This window comes from Myotis yumanensis, unplaced genomic scaffold (assembly GCF_028538775.1).
Source record: "Myotis yumanensis isolate MYYU_CA2020_CCGP unplaced genomic scaffold, mMyoYum1.0.hap1 SCAF_3, whole genome shotgun sequence".
NCBI lineage: Eukaryota > Metazoa > Chordata > Mammalia > Chiroptera > Vespertilionidae > Myotis > Myotis yumanensis.
This window is the reverse complement of record NW_027223754.1, coordinates 191,905,696-191,928,630: the sequence shown is the minus strand read 5'-3', so window position 1 is coordinate 191,928,630 and position 22,935 is coordinate 191,905,696. Positions and strand designations below refer to the sequence as shown.

At 39.5% G+C, this 22,935-nt stretch overlaps 1 protein-coding gene across 1 annotated transcript in view; it reads right to left on the bottom strand.

Moving 5' to 3' along the window:
• LOC139007354 (alpha-2-macroglobulin-like) overlaps positions 1–22,935 on the bottom strand; it is a 55,678-nt gene that overhangs the window by 15,242 nt on the left and 17,501 nt on the right. Inside the window, exons 15-22 of the mRNA XM_070410708.1 lie at positions 21,895–22,044; positions 20,240–20,404; positions 18,406–18,520; positions 16,619–16,745; positions 8,188–8,416; positions 7,034–7,160; positions 6,555–6,676; positions 6,092–6,143 (exon numbers count right to left, since the gene is read on the bottom strand). Coding sequence (XP_070266809.1) covers positions 6,092–6,143; positions 6,555–6,676; positions 7,034–7,160; positions 8,188–8,416; positions 16,619–16,745; positions 18,406–18,520; positions 20,240–20,404; positions 21,895–22,044 — 1,087 coding nt within the window. The remainder of the gene's footprint in view (positions 1–6,091; positions 6,144–6,554; positions 6,677–7,033; positions 7,161–8,187; positions 8,417–16,618; positions 16,746–18,405; positions 18,521–20,239; positions 20,405–21,894; positions 22,045–22,935) is intronic.

Sequence of the window (22,935 nt, the reverse complement as noted above, 5' to 3'; positions counted from 1 at the left end):
CATAGGGGTGGGGCAAAGATGAACAAAATTTGACTCATTGAAAATAAATGAGATAATTGCTGCTGATGAGCACACATTTGCTGCCATTGTAATGTTGGTGAATTACATGAAGATGAAAAAAAGTGAAGTGTATTTATCTTAATGCTACATTTCTTCCTCGTAAAATTAATAAAATTTTTTGTCAAAAGGTACAAGGTTTCAGTTATTCAAGATGCATAAGTTCTAGAGGTCTACCATTCAGCATAGTGCCTGTAGTTAACAATACTGTATTGTATACATAAACATTTGCTAATAGGATAGATCTTATTTTAAATGTTCTTATCATCTATATGTATAAAAGCCCAGTGACCAAATGGCAGAATGACCAGAACGACCGATTGACCAGTTGCTATGATGTGCACTGACCACTAGGGGGCAGACACTCAATGCAGGAGCTGTCCCCTGATGGTCAGTGTGCTCCCACAGTGGGAGTGCTGCTTGGCTGACTGGAATGAGCGGCTGCTCCTGCAGTGGGAGCAGCCACTAACAGGTCCAGGGTGAGGCTGAGTCTTTGCAGCTATCAAATACTTGAGACAATCCAGACTTTGGCCTGACCCCAGCTGATGTAGGCTCTCTGAGGTGTGTTCTAGAAAGAGTGTGAGGAGCTGGCATGGGTGGTTTGCAAGAGGGGACATGACTGTGGATCCCCAGGGGAGGCTGTCCTGATGGCTGAAGATCCTGGGGCATGGCTGCCCTGAACATCCCCAATGGTGTCACCGACCGGGCATCACACATCAAGGACATTTACTGAGTGGCTTTGGGGTGCAAAGCTCTCCACCAGGTGCCTCCAGGACACAGAACCTTTACCCAAGATATTACTCCAAAATATCAGCTCAGACTAATTTCCTCATTCACTCATTCAGCAGCTGCTCAAGGGTGGGTCCACAGCCACTTGGCTGACCCGGATGAGTGGGCTGAACCCCACAGGCCACGCCCCTACCAGTGCACAAATCCATGCACCAGGCCTCTAGTGCAAAATAATAGAGTGGGAGGAAACTTTTTGAGATGATGGTTAGGTTTATGGTAAAGGTTGTGGTATATAGTTATATCTTCAAACTCATCAAGAAGTCTACATTATGTATGTTTTTAATTATATTAGTTATCTAATTAAATTTAAATTCAATCATGTAGTTAAGTATATAATGTAGTTTTGTATTTAATACATATAGTTATCTTAATTATGCATACATTATTTGTATGTTAAAAAACTATTACTTAAAAAAAAGAAAACATCTGTAAGGAAACAGACATAAGTAAACTAAAAAGACAAACTACCAACCAAAATAAAATAAAATATTTGTAGCTCTAGCCAGTTTGGCTCAGTCGATAGAGCGTTGGTCTGTGGACTGAAGGGTCTCAGGTTTGACACCAGTCAAGGGCACATGCCCGGGTTGTTGGCTCTATTCCCAGTAGGGGGCATGAAGGAGGCAGCCAATCAATGATTCCCTCTCATCATTGATGTTTCTCTCTCTCGCTCCCTCTCCCTCTCTGACATCGATAAAGAAATATATTTAAAAAAAACAAAAAACCAAACGTAGTTATTAAAAAAAGAAAAATATTTGTAACTTATTTAATAGATAAGTTTCAGTGTCCTACAGTTGAATCAGAAAAAGGACTAACTACTACAACAGTTAAGAATAATCAAGGATATAAATGCAATTCGTAAACATGTACAAATAAGCTCATCCTCACTTGTGATTAGAGAAATATAAGTTAAAACAACCAAATTATTGGTTAAATTAAAAACTTTTATGGTAATAGGTGATCGTGATCATTGTGGGGAATGTAAATTGGTGGAAATATTAACTTGAATTTAAGTAAAAATTATTTTGTTAAAACTAAGAATATACTTACTGCCTTCTAATCAAGAATTTCACATTTTAATATCTACTTTGTATGTACACAGGGTGCCTACATTTGTGTATGTATGTACAGATGGGGCAAAAGTAAGTTTACAGTTATGAAAACGTGGAACACAATTTATTCTGTATTATTATTGATCAACTATTGAATTATTTTCCATAGGATCAACTATAAATGTACTTTTGCCCCATCCTGTATGTATGCATGCATATATTTATTTATCCATGCATGTATTTATTTATTCCTTTATTCTGATGAATAATTGGAAAAACAGTTTGAGAATGACTATAAAAACCAAGCAGAACTGTGATATATTATAGTATAAGATTAAAGGGAACTTAAAAGAATTACCTAGATTTATAATTTAACATGGATAAATTTTGAAGACAAATTGCTGAGTAAAAGTAAACAAGCAAAAGAATGAAACTTATGCTGTATAAATACACAAACAAATTCGTCTACACATATTATTTCTAAACATACACGGATGATCATTGAAGTATTGAGAAAGGATGTAAGGGGGTGACATTAGCCTTAATATGAAGTTGTGTTTTTTTTTTAAAAAGAGAATGCATTTTTGTATTACACAGGTAATTAAAGTTAGTTATAATAAAACTAACTGATGATTAGCACACATTTGCTGCCATTTTAATGTTGGTGAATTACATGAAGATGAAAAAAAGTGAAGTGTATTTATCTTAATGCTACATTTCTTCCTCGTAAAATTAATAAAATTTTTTGTCAAAAGGTACAAGGTTTCAGTTATTCAAGATGCATAAGTTCTAGAGGTCTACCATTCAGCATAGTGCCTGTAGTTAACAATATTGTATTGTATACATAAACATTTGCTAATAGGATAGATCTTATTTTAAATGTTCTTATCATCTATATATATAAAAGCCTAAGTGACCGAATGGTCAGTTGACCTGTCGCTATGACACGCACTGACCACCAGGGGGCAGACACTCAATGCAGATGCTGCCCCCTCACGGTCAGTGTGTTCCCATAGCCTACCTCCCGTGGTCAGCCAACCTCCCATGGTCCCTTCCCCCAATGGCCGGCCAGGCCGAGGGACCCCTCCGGTGCATGAATTCATGCACCGAGCCTCTAGTCTATATTTATAAAAGCCCAGTGACCAAATGGCAGAATGACCAGAACTACCGGTCTACCAGTTGCTATGATGTGCACTGATCTCTAGGGGGCAGACGCTCAATGCAGGAGCTGTCCCCTGATGGTCAGTGTGCTTCCACAGTGGAAGTGCCGCTCAGCTAACTGGAATGAGCGGCTGCTCCTGCAGTGGGAGCAGCCACTAACAGGTCCAGGGTGAGGCTGAATCTTTGCACCTATCAAATACTTGAGACAATCCAGACTTTGGCCTGACTCCAGCTGATGCAGGCTCTCTAAGGTGTGTTCTAGAAAGAGTGTGAGGAGCTGGCATAGGTGGTTGGCAAGAGGGGACATGACTGTGAATCCCCCGGGGAGGCTGTCCTGATGGCTGAAGGTCCTGGAGCATGGCTGCCCTGAACATCCCCGATGGTGTCACCGACCTGGCATCACACATCGAGGACATTTACTGAGTGGCTTTGTGGTGCAAAGCTCTCCGCCAGGTTCCCCCAGGACACAGAACATGCCTTTACCCAAGATATTACCCCGAAATATCAGCTCAGACTAATTTCCTCATTCACTCAGTCAGCAGCTGCTCAGAGGATGGGTCCACAGCCACTTGGCTGACCCGGATGAGTGGCTGCTCCCTCAGCGGGCTGATCCCCACAAGCCACGCCCCCACCAGTGCACGAATCCATGCACCGGGCCTCTAGTGCAAAATAATAGAGTGGAAGGAAACTTTTTGAGATGATGGTTAGGTTTATGGTAAAGGTTGTGGTATATAGTTATATCTTCAAACTCATCAAGAAGTCTACATTATGTATGTTTTTAATTATATTAGTTATAATTAAATTTAAATTCAATCATGTAGTTAAGTATATAATGTAGTTATGTATTTAATACATATAGTTATATTAATCATGCATACATTATTTGTATGTTAAAAAACTATTACTTAAAAAAAAAAGAAAACTTCTATAAGGAAACAGACATAAGTAAACTAAAAAGACAAACTACCAACCAAAAGGAAATAAAATATTTGTAGCCCTAGCAGTTTGACTCAGTCAATAGAGTGTCTGTCTGTGGACTGAAGGGTCCCATGTTTGACTCCAGTCAAGGGCACATGCCTGGGTTGCCGGCTTGATTCCCAGTAGGGGGCATGAAGGAGGCAGCCAATCAATGATTCTCTCTCATCATTGATGTTTCTATCTCTCGCTCCCTCTCCCTTTCTCTCTGACATCAATAAAGAAATATATTAAAAAAAACTAAAAAACCAAACTTAGTTATTTAAAAAAGGAAAATATTTGTAACTTATTCAGTAGATAAAGATTCAGTGTCCTACAGTTGAATCAGAAAAAGGACAAACTACTCCCAACAGTTTAGAATAGTCAAGGATATAGATGCAATTCGTAAACATGTACAAATAAGCTCATCCTCACCTGTGATTAGAGAAATATAAGTTAAAACAACCAAATTTTTGGTTAAAATGAAAACTTTTATGGTAATAGATGATGGTGATCATTGTGGGGAATGTAAATTGGTGAAAATATAAACATGAATTTAAGTAAAAAATTATTTTGTTAAAACTAAGAATATGCTTACTGCCTTCTAATCAGGAATTTCACATTTTGTATCTACTTTGTACACAGGGCACCTACATTTGTGTATGTATGTACAAATGGGGCAAAAGTAAGTTTACAGTTATGAAAACGTGGAACACAATTTATTCTGTATTATTATTGATCAACTATTGAATTATTTTCCATAGGAACAACTGTAAATGTACTTTTGCCCCATCCTGTATGCATGCATGCATATATTTATTTATCCATGCATGTATTTATTTATTCCTTTATTCTGATGAATAATTGGAAAAAACAATTTGAGAATGACTATAAAAACCAAGCAGAACTGTGATATATTATAGTATGAAATTAAAGGGAACTTAAAGGAATTACCTAGATTTATAATTTAACATGGATAAATTTTGAAGACAAATTACTGAGTAAAAGTAAGCAAGCAAAAGAATGAAACTTATGCCGTATAAATACACAAACAAATTCGTCTACACATATTATTTCTAAACATACACGGGTGATCATTGAAGTATTGAAAAAGGCTATAAGGGTGACATTAACCTTATTATGAAGTGTTTTTTTTAAGGAGAACGCATTTTTGTATTACACTGGTAATTAAAGTTAGTTACAATAAAACTAACTGATGATTAGCTCTAAATAGATGTATAAGAGTTAGATTAAAATGAACACAGAATTGGAGGAGAAACCATGATAAAAGGATTTGGTGATAACACTAAATTCATTTTAATGTATAAATAAGGCTAAACAACCAAGCAATTATATTTTTAGTACACATTTTATATATTTGAAGTCTTGACAATATAAAGATCATAATGGACAGAAATTAGTAGGAAGACAGAGAAAGGCAAGGAACATATATGTGATGTTGATTTGACATCACTTTGAGGTAAGAACACATTGTGTTGATATATTTCCTAGTGTACTAAATTTTATAAATGTTTTTGTAGACAATTCTCCACCAAGATAAAGTTATGTCTTTTACTGTAAGTCCCTGCCAAATGACTGACAGAGCCTTAGGTACAGGATTGGCATCATACAAATACTGACGTAACAGTAATGGTACAGGCTATGACAACTTCTTCGGGAAATAGCATGGTCCCATTATCAAATGCTGTTGGGCGGCCTGAATTTAGCTACTCATATATTGTATTACTAAATATTCAGAAAAATATACCCTTGGCAATATTCTGATTCTACCCACGTTCTACCTTTAGCTACATCACACATTGGTTAGAAAGACATTTTAGTGGTTGCACAGCTGCTGTAAGAGAAAAAGACTCAAAATGCATGAGCTATGGATATTCTCCTGATCAAATTTCTTGACCTCTCTAAGACCATATTTATCATTTGTCAGATGGGTTGAATGGCTCTTTGGGTCTTACTTAACTAATAGGGTGCATGTAGAAATAATATATAAAATTCTTCGAGCTTCAAATGTTATACAAACTTTAGTTAATGTTATTTTAATTATTAAGGCTGATTCTTACCTGATGGGCAAAGCAGGGAGTTGAATGTTGCTTCTTTCTCTATTCCTTCAGGCTTTATATGGAAAGAAAGGAAAATTAGAGGAGAGAATGAACTGACTTTCAGGACACTTGTATTGATAGGGCAACCACAAATTTCTTGATAGTAAAGAGAAGAACTAGAACTGATTTTTCAAGTATATTATATAAATAAATTCTATAAGCAAAAGCAATATGAAGGAGACAGATTGTTAGATGAGAAAGTGAGGGGAAAATGTGAAAATAAATTAAGAGAGAGAGATGGAAAGACAAATAGAGGCAGATACCGATATATATATATATATCTCAATATCTATAAAAGAATATTATGAAATATCTCATGACCATATATTTTGTAGCCATTCTTACCTAAAAGTTATAATCTCAACTGTATTCAGCATTGTTTTCATTAACACATTGTTACCTATATATGGGCAGGCTTACTCACTTCAACCAAAAGGGGCTTGATGATTGTGTCTTTCTTTCCATATTGAGGGACCATAGGCACCTCAGTCCCACATAGTTCTTGAGACTCCAGTGCCTCTGCGTTCACGGTGAAATTCACAGTCCCTGAAAGAAGGGCCAGTAGACATGAGCACGACCTCCCCTTTCTTCCATCCTTTAAACCCCGAGATTTAGAAATGTTCTGTACCCGCCCCCCCTTTTTTGTTGTCTTTTAAAAACATAGGAGCAGGAATAGAAGCAGCACAAGCTAGAGAATAATGATACTGAGCATTTGAGGTGGAAATGGAGGTGAGGGAAGTAAAAATATCCTTCTAGACCTCCTAGAATAAAAGACAAAGAAAAAAAATCCTACCATCTGGGGAGGGGGTTTCTTTGCCTGAGGGAAGTAGAACTAGATATAAGAATCCCACTGACATACAATCTTTGAGTAGGATTGAGTAGTTTTAGGAATCTGTCCGTCACCTAATGACTTTGGAGTTACTGCCCAGGACACGGTTTGTCGTCCATTCCCACAGATGCAAGGAGAGTCTTGTTCCTTCTCCCCTGGGACAGCCAGGAATGCAGGAGAGGCTTCTAGGTGCACCCTGACCTGAAATCACATGTGAGACAGAGACGAGATCAGAGGAAGAAGGGGACCAAAGAAGAATGGGGTGAAATAAAGCATTTTGGAGAGTGGTTAGATTTCAGGTTGCCTAATATTGAAGACCTTATAGGTAGAATTGAACTTGAAATATTAGTATTTTGGTATAACCTTCTCTTTCATGGGACCAGAGGTGAGGAAAAGTCATGATGACATGTGCCGGTGGGAGCTCTACTTCTTTGGTCTGAAATCTTGGCCATCCTCTCAGCTTTCCCAGCAGAGTACATGAGATTGATAAACAGTTATGATATCAGTGGATATAAGATGCTCACAAATAATTTTTAATTAATGCCACATGAAAAGTTAAATATATGGGAATGTAGAGGTTGAAACCTTGAAGAATCTAAGACATGTAAATGACGCCTATTGATTTTTGATGTCCATATCAGAAATCTTCATACGACACAAACTTCCTAACCTTAGAAGATTGTGATGAGTTAGAAACTTGAGACAACATGGGTGGACTTTCCGAATAGGATGCTAAGTGAAATGTCAGGCACAAAAAGCTAAGAACCATATAATCTCACCCATATGTGCAACATAAAATTGAAAATCAAGACACAGACAATAGTATGGTAGTTACCAGAGGTAAGAGAGTGGGGGTAGTAAAGGGAGCCAAATATGTGGTGATGGAAGATGATTTGACTTTGGATGGTGGGCACACAATGCAATATACAGATCATGTATCTTAGATATGTACACTTGAAATCTATGAAATATTGTTAACCAATGTCACCCCAGTAAATGTAATTTAAAAATATTAGAAAGGAAAAAAAAAGGGACTCTGAAACTTGTTTTAAGTTGCAATCTGGTATTTGCAGATGTCAGCAACTATAGTTATTAATATGCATATGAATATCTAATAGTACTCTTCTTCTCATAAGCACATTTTCCACACAGGAGTTTGATAGTATTCCTAGGAATGCAATTTAATTTAATTAACCTTGTGTTCAATTTAGGAAAGCGAGGTCCTTACCCGGATGCAATTGGGAAGGTAGTTTAGGACAGTAGCCTTGAGTGTGAAGGCTTCTCCACGGATCACAGAGTAGGGCATTGTGAGTTCCACAAAGAAAGGCTGGAAGGCTTGGAGAGTGGTGGGAAGAGAGAGGCCAATTCCAGTGTCATCGGACAGGCAGAAGGCCCCTGCCTTCCACTCAGTGATGGTATCAGGGACTCTTACTCCTACTTCAGCCACGCCTGATGAGCTGGGAGGATGGCAATGTGAAGAACAGAAAGTAAACAATTAAATAAATCCTTTCTAGGAACCCCTATAAATGATTCTATTGTCATGATTTGGATGCACTCAGAAGAAATACTAATAATGAAGAGTATAAGCAAGGCTTAAAATAGAATAATATAACTCCTTTTCTTCCAAATCTAATCATTTTAAAGTCTAGAATCTCCTATAGACATATAGCTGCAGTATAATCTATTATAGACAATCCTATATAATCCTATATAATCGAAGCATAATATGCAAATCAACTGAACAGCCAAACAACGAAACGATCATCTGGAGGATCACCCGGGACCACGCTATGACACCCATTTGCACCAGGACAGCCAAGGCGGGTGCGATGCGATTGGTCGGGGCTCGGCCATTGACCCATATTCGGCCAGAAGAGGGAGGCCCAGGTCACTGACTGGCAGGATGTGGTTGTTGGGCGGGGCCTCTCTCTGTGAGGGAGCACAGGTCCTGGGTGCCAGAAGGAAGCTGGTGCCAGCAGCCAGGGGAAAGAAGGCAGTCTCTTGCACAAATTTTGTACATCAGGCCTCTAATATAGTTATAAACTAAATATGTAATTTGAGATTGTTCTTAAATTTTTATCTCTAAAATATTGTTCTACTTGAGGGCAAGTTTATAATTTTCAATTCTACCACTATTGTGTATAGTTTGCCTTACTGATTCTGTTCTTAATTCAAAAATGCTGATCAATAAAGGGTCTCTCTAAAGTGTTAATCTATGCAGTTCTTGGTTTTGTTTGGTCTTCATGCCTGTTTTTTGGACATTTTTGAATTAAATTTGTGCAAAATTTCTTAGCTCTGATGCAATTTATTAGTGAGGTGCCATAGCAGAAGTAGTTATGTCCAATTTCTCCTAAAAACAACAATGTGTCCATATAATACTGGGACATTGAAAAATTAACTAAAAATTGAAAATTCTGAGGAATATCTACTGTTGTATCTTATATATAAAGAAAGTTACTGAGGAGAGAAAATGGTGGAGGTATAGACGAACGTGTCCCATGCCTTGTTCCGGAGGAGATAAGGGTGAATAGCTGAAATGGGTAACGAACACCCTGATTAAGCAGAGGATATTCAGCTGAGAGATTTTGCAGCCAGAGAAGACAGAGGACTCATGGAGAAAGGGGATGGTTGGAAACTGCGGCTGAAATCTCTCCCGGAGCGCCGGCTCAGCTGCGGCGACTGTGCCATCTTGAGTAGCTGTTATTGGTAGCACATACATCCAAAGACCCGGCATCCAGAGATCAGCTACTAACCCAGAAACAACAGATCTCAAGCAGCACGACTACGTGAACTCAGACGAGCCCTGCTTCTCCTCACGGAAAGGTTAGATTTCCCCTAAAGGTGTGGTTTGAAATTCAGGTTGGAGAGAGGAACGCGTGCAGGGGGAAATCTGCTCCCCACAAAGTCCACGGCCGTTGGGGCCAGTGTGATCTGCCAGTGTGGAAGGGGTCCTGCAGGGCTTCTGGCAGAAGGGAACGCTAAAAATAAGTCCATAGCTGGACTGGATGCAAAAAAGCAGCCTCGGATTTTGCCTGTGTGCCGGCTACTTGGTGCCAGGGGAGAGAGGGCGCGCGGAGACTGCGAACAGACCTGGAAGATGGAGGTTTGCGAATTCCCGCAAATTCTCAGGCTCTTGTTTTTACACTTCCCCTTAAATATTTGCGTTTGATTATTAAACCCAGTGCATGGGATTGCCCAGTTGGGGTCACTTGCAGAGACGGTAGGGGAAAGTTGTTTTTGTGGAACCTGGGAAACAGAGGGGGGAGTAACGATTAAAGAACCAGCTCTGGGCAGTGGAATTTCCCAAACCAGTTTTAAGTACAGTAGAGAAAATAAACCCTAACTACTGGATAGAGAGGACTTATAGCCTCAGAGGTCAATCCAGACACACTGCCACCCAGAGGCAGAGCCACGAACTGACTCTTCTGTAAACACAAATAAAGGCAGTCTGGGAAACAAATACAGCCTGCCTTAAAATCAGGACTGTGGTTTACAACACGAAGGAACAGTGTATCGCAGGGAAATTCAACACTCTCCTGAATACATGGCAGGACTAAGGCATGCCAAAAAGAAGAGTAGAAGATCTGAAGCATCTTCACTACTGCACATTTTTATTATTTTTTAATTCTTTTTTCACCTTTTAATTAAGAAACTATTTTATTTTATTTTTTTCATCACCTGATTTTACCTTTTTAATTACTACATTTTTATTTTTAACCAGTATTATTACTACTATCATTTTACCATTTTTTAAAAGTGTCATTTTATTTTTTCTTTATTTTGGGATTAGTGTTCTACATTCTATTTTCATCATTCCTTTAGCATCATTTTTCTCTACCTCAACTTTACCTTTAAGCCAAAAACTCTCTTTCTTACTTTTCCCCTTTTGTTGTCCTGTTTCTCTTACCCTATTCCTGCTTTAGATTTTCCCTATTCCTTCTTTTTACCCCCTGTCTAAATTTCACCCTACTTATATATCTAATTTCCAATCCCCTGCTCTAAATCCATATACAGCTCTCTCTTATCTTTCTTCACTATCAAAAAAATTTTTTTTCTCTCTCTCTGTCGTTTTGCTATGGTTTGCTTGATTTTGAGTATATTGGGGGGTTTTTATGCTTGTTTGTGAGATTATTTTGTTTTCTATTTTTATTTCTCTGTTTTATTTTGTTTTTTCTTTCTCCGGTTATTTTTGTGCTTCTGTTTTCCCTTGCCTCACTTGATATTAGTGGTTGTTTGTAGTTTGCATTCATCTCCAGGGATCTGTTGCTGGAATTTGTTGGGATTAGTGGTGGTTCTATTGGAGTTTTCTCCCCATATAAATAGTCTCTTCCCCTCTTCTATTTCATTCTCTCTCTTTTCTCTCTTACTTTTGTCTTTTCTCCCTTTTCCCAATCTCCTTTTTGCACTCCTTTTTTTTCCTTTTCTCTTTTTCTCTTCTTTCTTCTTTATCCCCTAATTCTCTTTGCTCGGGTGGTCACCTTTATTTGGGGTTATTAATATTGTGAATACATTTGTGTTCAGTGCCTTGTACGTTGTGCCTTGTTGTGTTGTATTTTGTGCCTTTAAGTCAATGCAGCAGAGAGAGAACTACATAACCAAACACCTGGAGAAGAGAGATCATGGTTGAAACAAAGAACCAACCTGCATATGAAAGAAAAACAGGCATCATCAGAAAAGGAAGTAAACGAAATGGAGGCAGTGGAGGCAAGCAACCTGTCAGAGAAAGAATTCAGAGAAATGGCCATAAAGTGGATGAAAAGAATGGAAGACAAATTCAACAATATGTGTAAGAACCAAGAGGAAATGAAGAAAAACCAAGAAGAAATGAAAAATGACATCACTGCTATAAAGAACTCAATAGAAAGCATCAACAGTAGACTAGAAGAAGCAGAGGACCGCATCAGCGAGCTAGAAGACAAGGTAGGAAAAAATATCCAAGCAGAGCAGCTTCTAGAAAAAAAAATTAAAAAGCAGGAGGAAAGCCTAAGAGAACACTGGGACAACACGAAATGAAACAACATCAAAATAATAGGGGTGCCAGAAGGAGAGGAAACTGAGCAAGGAATAGAAAACCTGTGTGAAAAAATAATGACAGAAAACTTCCCTGATATAGGGAAGAAAAAACTCACACAAATCCAAGAAGTTCACAGAGTCCCAAACAAAATGAACCCCAAAAGACCGACCCCAAGGCACATTATAATTAAATTGGCAAACACCAACGACAAAGCAAGAATCTTAAAAGCAGCAAGAGAGAGACAGAAAGTTACCTACAAAGGATCCCCCATCAGACTAGCGACTGATTTCTCAACAGAAACACATCAGGCAAGAAGGGAATGGAATGAAATATACAAAGTCATGCAAAGGAAGGGTTGGAATCCAAAAATACTGTACCCAGCAAGGCTATCAATCAAAATTGAGGGTCAAATCAGGAGCGTCACAGACAAAAACGGTCTACGGGAGTTTATTACAACCAAACCAGCAATGCAAGAAATGCTAAAGGGTCTGCTGTAAAAAGAAAAAATAGGAAACAAAGAAGGAACACAGCAGTAAAGATCAAAAATGGTGACTAACAAGTATCTATCAATAATAACTTTAAATGTAAATGGATTAAATGCCCCAATCAAAAGACATAGGGTAACTGAGTGGATAAGAAAACATGACCCATATATCTGCTGTCTACAGGAAACCCACCTCAGAAAAAAAGACGCACACAGACTGATGGTAAAGGGATGGAAAAAGGTTTTTCAGGTGAATGGAAGTGGAAAAAAAGCCGGGGTAGCAATACTTATATCTGACAAATTAGATCTCAAAGTGAAGGACATAAAAAGAGATATAGAAGGCCACTTCATAATACTAAAGGGAGCAATCCAACAAGAAGAAATAACTCTGGTAAACATATATGCACCCAATATAGGAGCACCCAAATACGTAAGAAATCTTCTGGAGGAGATCAAGGGAGAGATTGACAGCAATACAATCATAGTAGGGGACTTTAACACCCCATTATCACCACTGGACAAATCCTCTAAACAAAAAATCAGCAAAGAAACATTAATCCTAAATGACTCACTAGATCAGATTGAATTAATTGACCTCCTCAGAACATTTCACCCCAAAGCCACAGAATATACATTCTTCTCAAGTGCACATGGGTCATTTTCAAAGATAGACCATATATTGGGTCACAGGCAAAGTCTCTTCAAATTCAAGAAGATTGAAATCATATCAAGCATCTTCTCAGATCACAATGGCATAAAACTGGAAATCAACTACAATAAAAACAACTCAAAAAATCAAACACATGGAGACTAAATAGCATGCTATTAAACAATGACTGGGTTACCAGAGAGATCAAAGAAGAAATAAAAAACATCGTGGCAACAAACGACAATGAAAGCACAACAATCCAAAACCTATGGGACACAGCGAAAGCAGTCTTGAGAGGGAAGTTCATAGCTCTACAAGCCTACTGCAAGAAACAAGAAACAATGAGAATAAATTACCTAACTCTACAACTCAAAGAGTTAGAAAGAGAGCAACAAGAAAAGCCCAGTGTAAGCAGAAGGAAGGAAATAACAAAGATCAGAGCGGAGATAAACAACATAGAGACCAAAAAAATAAAAATAAAAATACAAAAGATAAACAAAACCAAGAGCTGGTTCTTTGAAAGGATAAACAAGATTGATGAACCTCTAGCCAGGCTCACCAAGAAACAAAGAGAGAGGACCCAAATAAACAAAATCAGAAATGAAAGAGGAGAAATAACAACAGACCCCACAGAAATACAAAGGATCGTTAGAAAATACTATGAACAACTCTACTCCAACAAACTAGACAACCTGGAGGAAATGGACAAATTCCTAGAAAAATACAACCTTCCAAAACTTAATCAGGAAGAATCTAAAAATCTCAATAGGCCAATAACTATGGAGGAAATTGAAGCAGTAATCAAAAAGCTTCCAGCAAACAGAAGCCCAGGACCAGACGGCTTCACAGGGGAGTTTTACCAAACATTCAAGGAAGAACTAAAACCTATCCTCCTCAGACCACTACAAAAAATCCAAGAGGAAGAAACACTTCCCAGCCCATTCTATGAAGCCAGCACCACCCTAATACCAAAACCAGGTAAAGACAACACAATGAAAGAGAATTACAGGCCAATATCCCTCATGAACATAGATGCCAAAATCCTCAACAAAATCCTAGCAAATCGGATCCAGCAGTACATCAGAAAGATCATACACCATGACCAAGTAGGATTTATCCCAGGGATGCAAGGATGGTACAATACCCAAAAATCAATAAATGTGATACATCACATAAACAAATTGAGAGAAAAAAAACCACATAGTCATATCAATTGATTCAGAAAAAGCATTTGACAAAATCCAACACCCTTTCTTGATAAAAACTTTCAGCAAGATAGGAATAGAGGGATCATTCCTCAACATAATAAAAGCCATATATGAAAAACCCACAGCCAACATCATAATCAATGGATAAAAACTAAAACCATTCCCCCTGAAAACAGGAACAAGACAGGGATGCCCCCTCTCACCACTCCTGTTCAACATAGTACTGGAAATACTAGCCGTTGCGATCAGACAAGAAGAAGAAATAAAAGGCATCCAGATTGGAAAAGAAGAAGTAAAACTTTCTTTATTTGCAGATGACATGATACTGTACATAGAGAACCCTAAAGACTCCATCAAAAATTATTAGACTTAATAAATGTATTTGGCAATGTAGCAGGATACAAAATTAATGCCAAGAAATTCATGGCATTTCTTTACACCAATAGTGAACTTACAGATAGTGAGACTAAAAAAGCAATCCCATTTACCATTGCACCAAAAAAATTAAGATACCTAGGAATAAACTTAACTAAGGAGGTAAAGACTTATATGCGAAAAACTACAGGACACTGAAAAAAGAGATAGAGGAAGACATAAACAGATAGAAGAACATACTGTGTTCATGGATTGGTAGCATCAACATCATCAAAATGTCCATACTCCACAAAGCAATCTCTACATTCAATGCAATCCCCATTAAATTACCAATGGCATATTTCACAGATCTAGAACGAATGTTCCAAAAATTCATCTGGAATAATAAAAGACCTTGAATAGCTGCAGCAATCCTGAGAAAGAAGAACAAAGTAGGAGGGGTCTCAATACCAGATATCAAACTGTATTACAAAGCCACTGTTCTTAAAAAAGCTTGGTACTGGCACTAGAACAGACATATCGATCAATGGAATAAAATAGAGACCCCAGAAATCGACCCAAACCACTATGCCCAATTAATATTCGACAAAGGAGGCAAGAGCATACAATGGAGTCAAGACAGTCTCTTCAATAAATGGTGTTGGGAAAATTGGACATGCAAAAAGATGAAACTAGACCAGCAACTCACACCATACACAAAAATAAACTCAAAATGGATAAAAGACTTAAATGTAAGACGGGAAACCATAAAAATACTAGAGGAATCCACAGGCAGCAAAATTGCAAACATATGCCAAAGGAATTTCTTCTCTGACAATGCTCCTAGGGCAATGGAAACTAAAGAGAAAATAAACAAATGGGACTACATCAAAATAAAAAGCTTTTGCACAGCAAAGGAAACCGTCAACAAAACAACAAGAAGACCCACTACATGGGAGAACATATTTGCCAATGATATCACTGATAAGGGTTTAATCTCCAACATTTACAGGGAACTCATGAAACTTAACAATAGGAAGATAAACAATCCAATAAAAAAATGGGCAACGGACCTAGATAGACACTTTCTGAAAGAGGACATACAGAAGGTCGAAAGACATATGAAAACATGCTCAAAGTCACTAATTATACGAGAGATGCAAATCCAAACGACACCTGTCAGAATGGCTATCATCAACAAATCAACAAACAACGAGTGTTGGAGAGCATTTGGAGAAAAAGGAACCCTTCTGCACTGCTGGTGGGAATGCAGACTGGTGCAGCCACTGTGGAAAACAGTATGGAGTTTCCTCAAAAAACTAAAAATGGAACTCCCATTTGACCCAGTGATCCTACTTCTAGGAATATATCCCAAGAAACCAGAAACACCAATCAGAAAGGATATATGCACCCCTATGTTCATAGCAGCACAATTCACCATAGCTAAGATTTGGAAACAGCCTAATGCCCATCAGCAGATGAGTGGATTAAAAACTGTGGTACATCTACACAATGGAATACTATGCTGCGGTAAAAAAGAAGGAACTCTTGTCATTTGCAACAGCATGGATGGAACTGGAGAGCATTATGCTGAGTGAAATAAGCCAGTCAGAGAAAGATAAATACCACATGATCTCACTCATTTGTGGATTATAGAGAACAACATAGACTAATGAACAGGGACAGATCCAAAGACAGAGAAACAGCGATCAGGCTATCAATCCCCAGAAGGAAAGTAGGGGAAGGAGGGGGTAAGGGGAAGAGATCAACCGAAGGACTTGTATGCACGCATATAAGCCAACCAATGGACATGGACAACAGGGGGATGGGAGCATGAGTGTGCGGGGGGGGGGGGGGGGCAGGAGGAGGTTGGGGGTTAATGGGGGGGGATGAGGACACATTTGTAACATCTAAACTAATAAAGAATTAAAAAAAGAGAAAGTTACTTACTCTACTACCACCAAGTCCCAGATCCACGTCTCGGGAAAGTATTTTCTCACAGTCTCTGTGACAGGCTCTGTGACAGGCCCTGAAGCACCTACTGAATGAAAACTGCTGCCTTTCATTATCATTGTGTCTATGGTGGGTGAGGAAGGAGACAAAAACAATAAATATAAAGCTCAAGCTTATAAGAAACTGTGATAAGTGCTATAAGAGAAATAAACATGGTGATGAAATAGGAACCAGGAGAGGACACTTGGGTGTTAAGGAAAAGCTTCTTTGAGAAGGTAATGTTTTAGCTGAATTCCTAACTTTTGAAATAAGCTAGGAGTGAGGTGGGGGAAGAGAATCACAAACAGAGAATATAGAGACAGAGGCAGAAAGAGCCTAGGATTGCCGGTGGGGCAGAAAGGAGTCCTCTGTGGCTCCTGCACATTGTGCAAGTGAAGATTTCTATGACATGGGGGTGGGAGGAGGGAGGAATCAAGATTTCCATTTGGTATGTTTCTCTGGGAGAAAAGAGAAATCATATCCAGACATCACGGCAGGGGCTTTGTGGAACAGTTCATGGGAGTGAAAGGATAAAGGATTACAAAAAGAGTACCTGGGTTGCAGATTAGATCCCGGCCCTGGTGGGGAGACGTGCGGGAAGCAACCGATCTATGTGTCTCTCTCACATCTCTTTCTCTCTCCCCTTCCACTCTCTCTAAAAATCAATGAAAAAAATATTTTCACTCCTCAGGTGAGGATTAAAGAAAAAAAAGCTCTTTATTTCCTTATGTGTCAAAAAATCAGAGTTAGGATCTCTTATCCTGTTTACTATAACTTCACACAGGAAAAATACTTGTGCATATATATATACTTGTACATACATAACTATAAATCTGATAAAAGATTATAGAATATAATTTATAAATAATAATACAAATATACAATAATTTAAATTCCAGATAGACAATTCATCATTGAATTTTTTCTTTAAAAATATTTTTATTAATTTCAGAGAAGAAGGGAGAGGGAGAGAAAGAGAAAGATCAGTGATGAGAGAGAATCATAGATTGGCTGCCTCCTACATGCCCCCTACTGGGGCTCGAGCACCCAACCTGGGCATGTGCCCTTGACTGGAATCAAACCTGGAACCTTTTAGTCTACAGGCCGATGCTCTATCCACTGAGCCAAACCAACTAGGCTGAATTTTTTTCTTGATATTTGACAAACTCTTTGGTTTGTACTCAACCTGTTTTCAACCATGATTTGACAATCAGACTAGAAGCAAATGCTTCATTACTATCTGACTCATCAAAGAGATAGCCCATATCATGGACAAATGGGTGATTTCAACACGAATATTGCCTGATGTTATTGGGACATTAAGGAATTTGTTCACTTGATTGGCGAGAATGTAGCCCGACTTATGAACATTTCTGTTTCTGTTTACACTGATCCTATGCCTGAAAACTTTCTCTTTCTTTTTGACCACCACATATTTTTATGTACTAGATACAAATTCTTTATGACTGGCTTTTCTGATTCCTCAATCAGAATCCATCTCTTCTTTTATTCTGCACATATTCCCCTGTCTTTCAACACTTTTCACAATCGGCCATGTGATCTCTTCAGCTTTGCATATGTGGGGGCTTGATGCAATCAGAATATTTGGGGTCGTATTGCTATGTAACCTTGATATATCTGAATCACAAGTGTTTTTTTGGTTAATTTTAATCACATTTTATCTTTTAATAATTCCTTTTATTTAGTTCAATATATTAGGCAAATTATTATTATTATTATTTTACCTGAATAATCGTATAGTTCTTGAACACCTGCGCTTGAATAGGTTTCGTCATAATAGTATGAACACACTCTAGGTTTATGAATCTTTGAGTTGGTGAACACCTTTAAACCCATATCCTGTGAAGAAAATTATCACCTAATTAGTACATAAATATTATAAAAAATATAGGCACATACTCTTAAAATTTGAAATTAATAAATAATCCAATTAGTTTAATATGAAACTTAAAATTTTTTTTAAAAAATATTTTTTATTGACTTCAGAGAGGAAGGGAGAGGGAAGGAGAGATAGAAACACATCAGCGATGAGAGAGAATCATTGATCAGCGACCTCCTGCACACCCCCTACTGGGGATCCAGCTCACAACCTGGGCATGTGCCCTTGACCAAATCAAACCAGGGACCATTCAGTGCACAGGACGACGCTCTATCCACTGAGCCAAACTGGCTAGAACTAATACTAAATTTTTAATGTTTACATTTGTAGAAGGGATATTGGTATACTTACCGAGGTAATTTCATTTTTTAAAAACAATTTGAAGAGTAGTTATTTTATATAATTGATATTTATAAGTATAATAAGGAAATGAATTTTAGTAAAAAGAAGAAAACTTGACTAATAGTTCCAAAAGTTACAGTACTGGCTCTTTGCTATTAGTAGATCTGCTACTTATAGTGACCTTGGAGAAGTCACTTGACCTCTCTCAACTATGATATGAAGGCATTAAATAAATAATTTAAAATATAGATATAACTAGAGGCCCGGTGCACAGAAATTTGTGCACTCGGGGGGGGGGGGGGTCCCTCAGCTCGGCCTGTGCCCTCTCGCAGTCTGGGTCCTCTTGGGGGATGTCCACCTGCTGGCTTAGGCCAGCTCCCCTGGGGAATGGGCCTAAGCTGGCAGTCAGACATCTCTCTGGCAGCCTGGGAGCCCTTGGGGGATGTCTACTTGTCAGCGGGGAGCAGGCCTAAGCTGCAGTCAACATCCTTAGCACTGCTGAGGAGGCGGGAGAGACTCCCGCCACCACCGCTGTGCTGGCAGCCATCAGCCTGGCTTGTGGCTGAGCAGAGCTCCTCCTGTGGGAGCACACTGACCACCAGGGGGCAGCTCCTGCATTGAGCGTCTGCCCCCTGGTGGTCAGTGTGTGTCGTAGTGACCATTCCCAGTTGTTCTGCTGTTAGGGTCAATTTGCATATTACCCTTTTATTATATAGGATAGAGGCCTGGTGCACAGGTGGGGGCTGGTTGGTTTGCCCTGAAGGGTGTCCTGGATCAGGGTGGGGGTCCCACTGGGATGCCTGGCCAGCCTGGGTGAGGGGCTGTTGGCTTTTTGCAGGCTGGCCACACCCCCTTCAGGGTGTGAAGGGTCCTGCTGGGGTGCCTGGCTAGCCTGGGTGAGGGGCAGAGGACCGTTTTCAAGCTGGTAAAACCCCCAGTGGGGACCCTCACCCCATGGGGGTTTGGCCAGCTTTAGTGAGGGCTGAGGGCCATTTTCAGGCTGGCCACAGCTGTGGGCTGGAAGCAGGTATATGGGATTCATTTATCTTCTATAATTGAAACTTTGTAGCCTTGAGCCGATCTCTGGACTGGCAGGGCAGAGGGGAAACTTGGCTTCCTCCATTGCCGGGGCAACCCAAGCCTCCTGTTCGCTCAGCTCCATGGCTGCTGCCATCTTAGTTGGGTTAATTTGCATATTCGCTCCTGATTGCCTTGCGGGCATGGCTTGAGGATGTGGCTTTTGGGTGTAGTGGAGGTATGGTCAATTTGCATGTTTCTCTTTTATTAGATAGCTTGTAAACCTTAGGAACTGATTATCTACAATAGAAGGAATTTACCTCTAGGAAGCTATACATATCTTTTTCATTTGTACTTGACATTGGGGAATAGATGATTCCATTGATGTGGATCTGGTCACGGACACAGTCTACATTAGTTTCCTCCTCTTGATTCAAACTTTCAGGGAAACCAGTGAGGTCTTTTACTGGTAGCAGGTTATAAACCTGTACAAATGCAAAGGTTTATTTTCCTTAAGTGCAAGGATAAAAGAAAAGAATAATCACCATTAGTTTTTGAGTATCTTCATTGCTTAGATATTTTATAAAGAAGACTAGAGGCCTGGTGCATGAATTCATGGGGTAGAAGTGGAGGTACCACAGGAGGTTGGCCTCTAGCCCTGAGGAAGGAGCTGGCCTTTGGCCCCCCTGGGAAAGGGGCCATGTCTGCCACCACCCACCCCTGGTTCCCTGTCCAAACCTGGGCCTGAGGGCCCCAGTGGAGTTGGGAGAGGAGGCAACAGTCATCGGGCCAGGCGTGGAAGGAATGGATGCTGATGCCACCATTGGTGCCCCGCCACTGCACAGTTCCCCACTTCTTCCCCCCCTCCTCCTTCCCTCACCACTGTGCTGCCACAACAGCAGGTGGGCGGCCTGCCCCCGGGAAGGGAGAGAAAGGGAGCAAGACAGACCCTTGTGTCAAGGGCTGACTTTCAATAGATCACATTGAGGGAGCTGCTCTGCTACATAAGAAAACCCGACCCAGAAACAGGTCTCTACTAATGGTTTAGCACCAGGGGCTGATGGGGGCTGGCTAGCTGCGGGGGAGGGGCCACGGGAGATTGGCTGTGAGAACGCACTGACTACCGGGGGCAGCTCCTGCATTGAGCACCTGCCCCCTGGTGGTCAGTGCGCATCATAGCAACTGGTTGACTGGTCGTTTCAGTCATTCTGTTCATTTGGTCATAATGGTAACATATATATATGATTTTGAAAATAACAATTTTAGGAAAAACAAACAAACCCCAACATATTGCCATCTAAGCAAGGATCATAATACTTTGTTACATAGTTCAAAGGCAAATCTTAGACTCCATGCTAGAATGAAATATAACTATTAAGAGAAATTGAGATCTGCTATACTTGAGACATTGTACAAAGCTTTAAGATGGTAGAGTAAAATGATAGCTTTGTCTCTACCTGATGGTTAGCAACTGACTCAGTGCATAACAAAGTTAATGGACATATGTTCTAAACAGGTACACAAAGAAGTATATATCCTCTAACAGGGTAGTATTTTCTTAGGTATTATTCATGGGAACAAAATGCTCCAGATCTTTACAAATACCTAAAACTTTAACTGTAAAATACTGGAAATGATGTTTTCAAATTCATTTGAAAAGGAAGAGTAAGACAGGTATAAAAATGCATTATATTAATAGTTTAAAATTGATTGATTACATTAACAAAGTAAGTAATGAAATTATACACTTATCTATCTTCCTTCTCTGCTTATTTTTTTTCAAAGCAATCTATATATAGAAAATCCTAAGTGACCAAACAACCGGAACAACTGGTTGACCAGTTGCTATGATGCACACTGACCACCAGGGGGCAGATGCTCAATGCAGGAGCTGCCTATCTACTCAAAAAGGCATTTCTTCTTGCTTGGAGACCCTTTTACCTGGCCCTTCCTGACCCAGGCTGAGGGAACTCACCGAGGACGGGGAGAGCTCTGCCTCAGGCTTCATGAGCAGCACGCTTTGGTCCAATGCGCGGAGGGCACAGAGCGACTGAGGAGAAGCTGTGACTCGCAGGTGGACGGGCGAGGCTGGAAGACTTACTGCTGGGTTGAAGCTCAAATCCACCTGTGAAAGTGAAGAGAAAGATCAGAAAAACAAATTTCCTAACTTAACCATGTATTCACCAGCATTTTCTTTTTTTCTTTTTTTAAAAATATATTTTATTGATTTTTTACAGAGAGGAAGGGAGAGGGATAGAGTGCCAGAAACATCAATGAGAGAGAAACATTGATCAGCTGCCTCCTGCAGGCACCTGACTGGGTATGTGCCCGCAACCAAGGTACATGCCCTTGACCGGAATCGAACCTGGGACCCTTGAGTCCGCAGGCCGATGCTCTATCCACTGAGCCAAACCGGTTCTGGCAGCATTTTCTTTAAAAAAAAAATATTTTTATTGATTTCAGAGAGGAAGGGAGAAGGAGAAGCATCAATGATGAGAGAAAATAATTGATCAGCTGCCTCCTGCATGCTCTATACTGGGGATGGAGCCAACAACCCAGGCATGTTCCTTCTCCAGGAATTGAACCATGGCCTCCTGGTTCATAGATCGATGCTTAACCACTGGGCAATGCTGGCTGGAGCACCTGCTTTTACAGAGTGCTGCTTACAGTCAATGCATAATCATTTATTTTGACTTTGCGGTGATTGGCACTGTGTGAGACCCGAGGCTTTTGGTCCCCTACACATCGCTTTGATATCCAAGAATCAGCTAAGCCATTACAATGACATCTAATTATTTTTACAACTTATTAAACTTGAGATGCCATTTTTACCTTTGATACACAGTGTAATGTTCATTCACTGCAAGGTAGAATGCGAATAGTTCTAGATGCTCTTGTGTTTATCTTTTGGCTCTTTAGTAATCTTAAAAATGTATTTCCCAACATTTCATCAAAAAAGAAGGGAACAAGGTACTCTGAATCGTATCGTATGGTAAGAGATAATACATGAGAATTC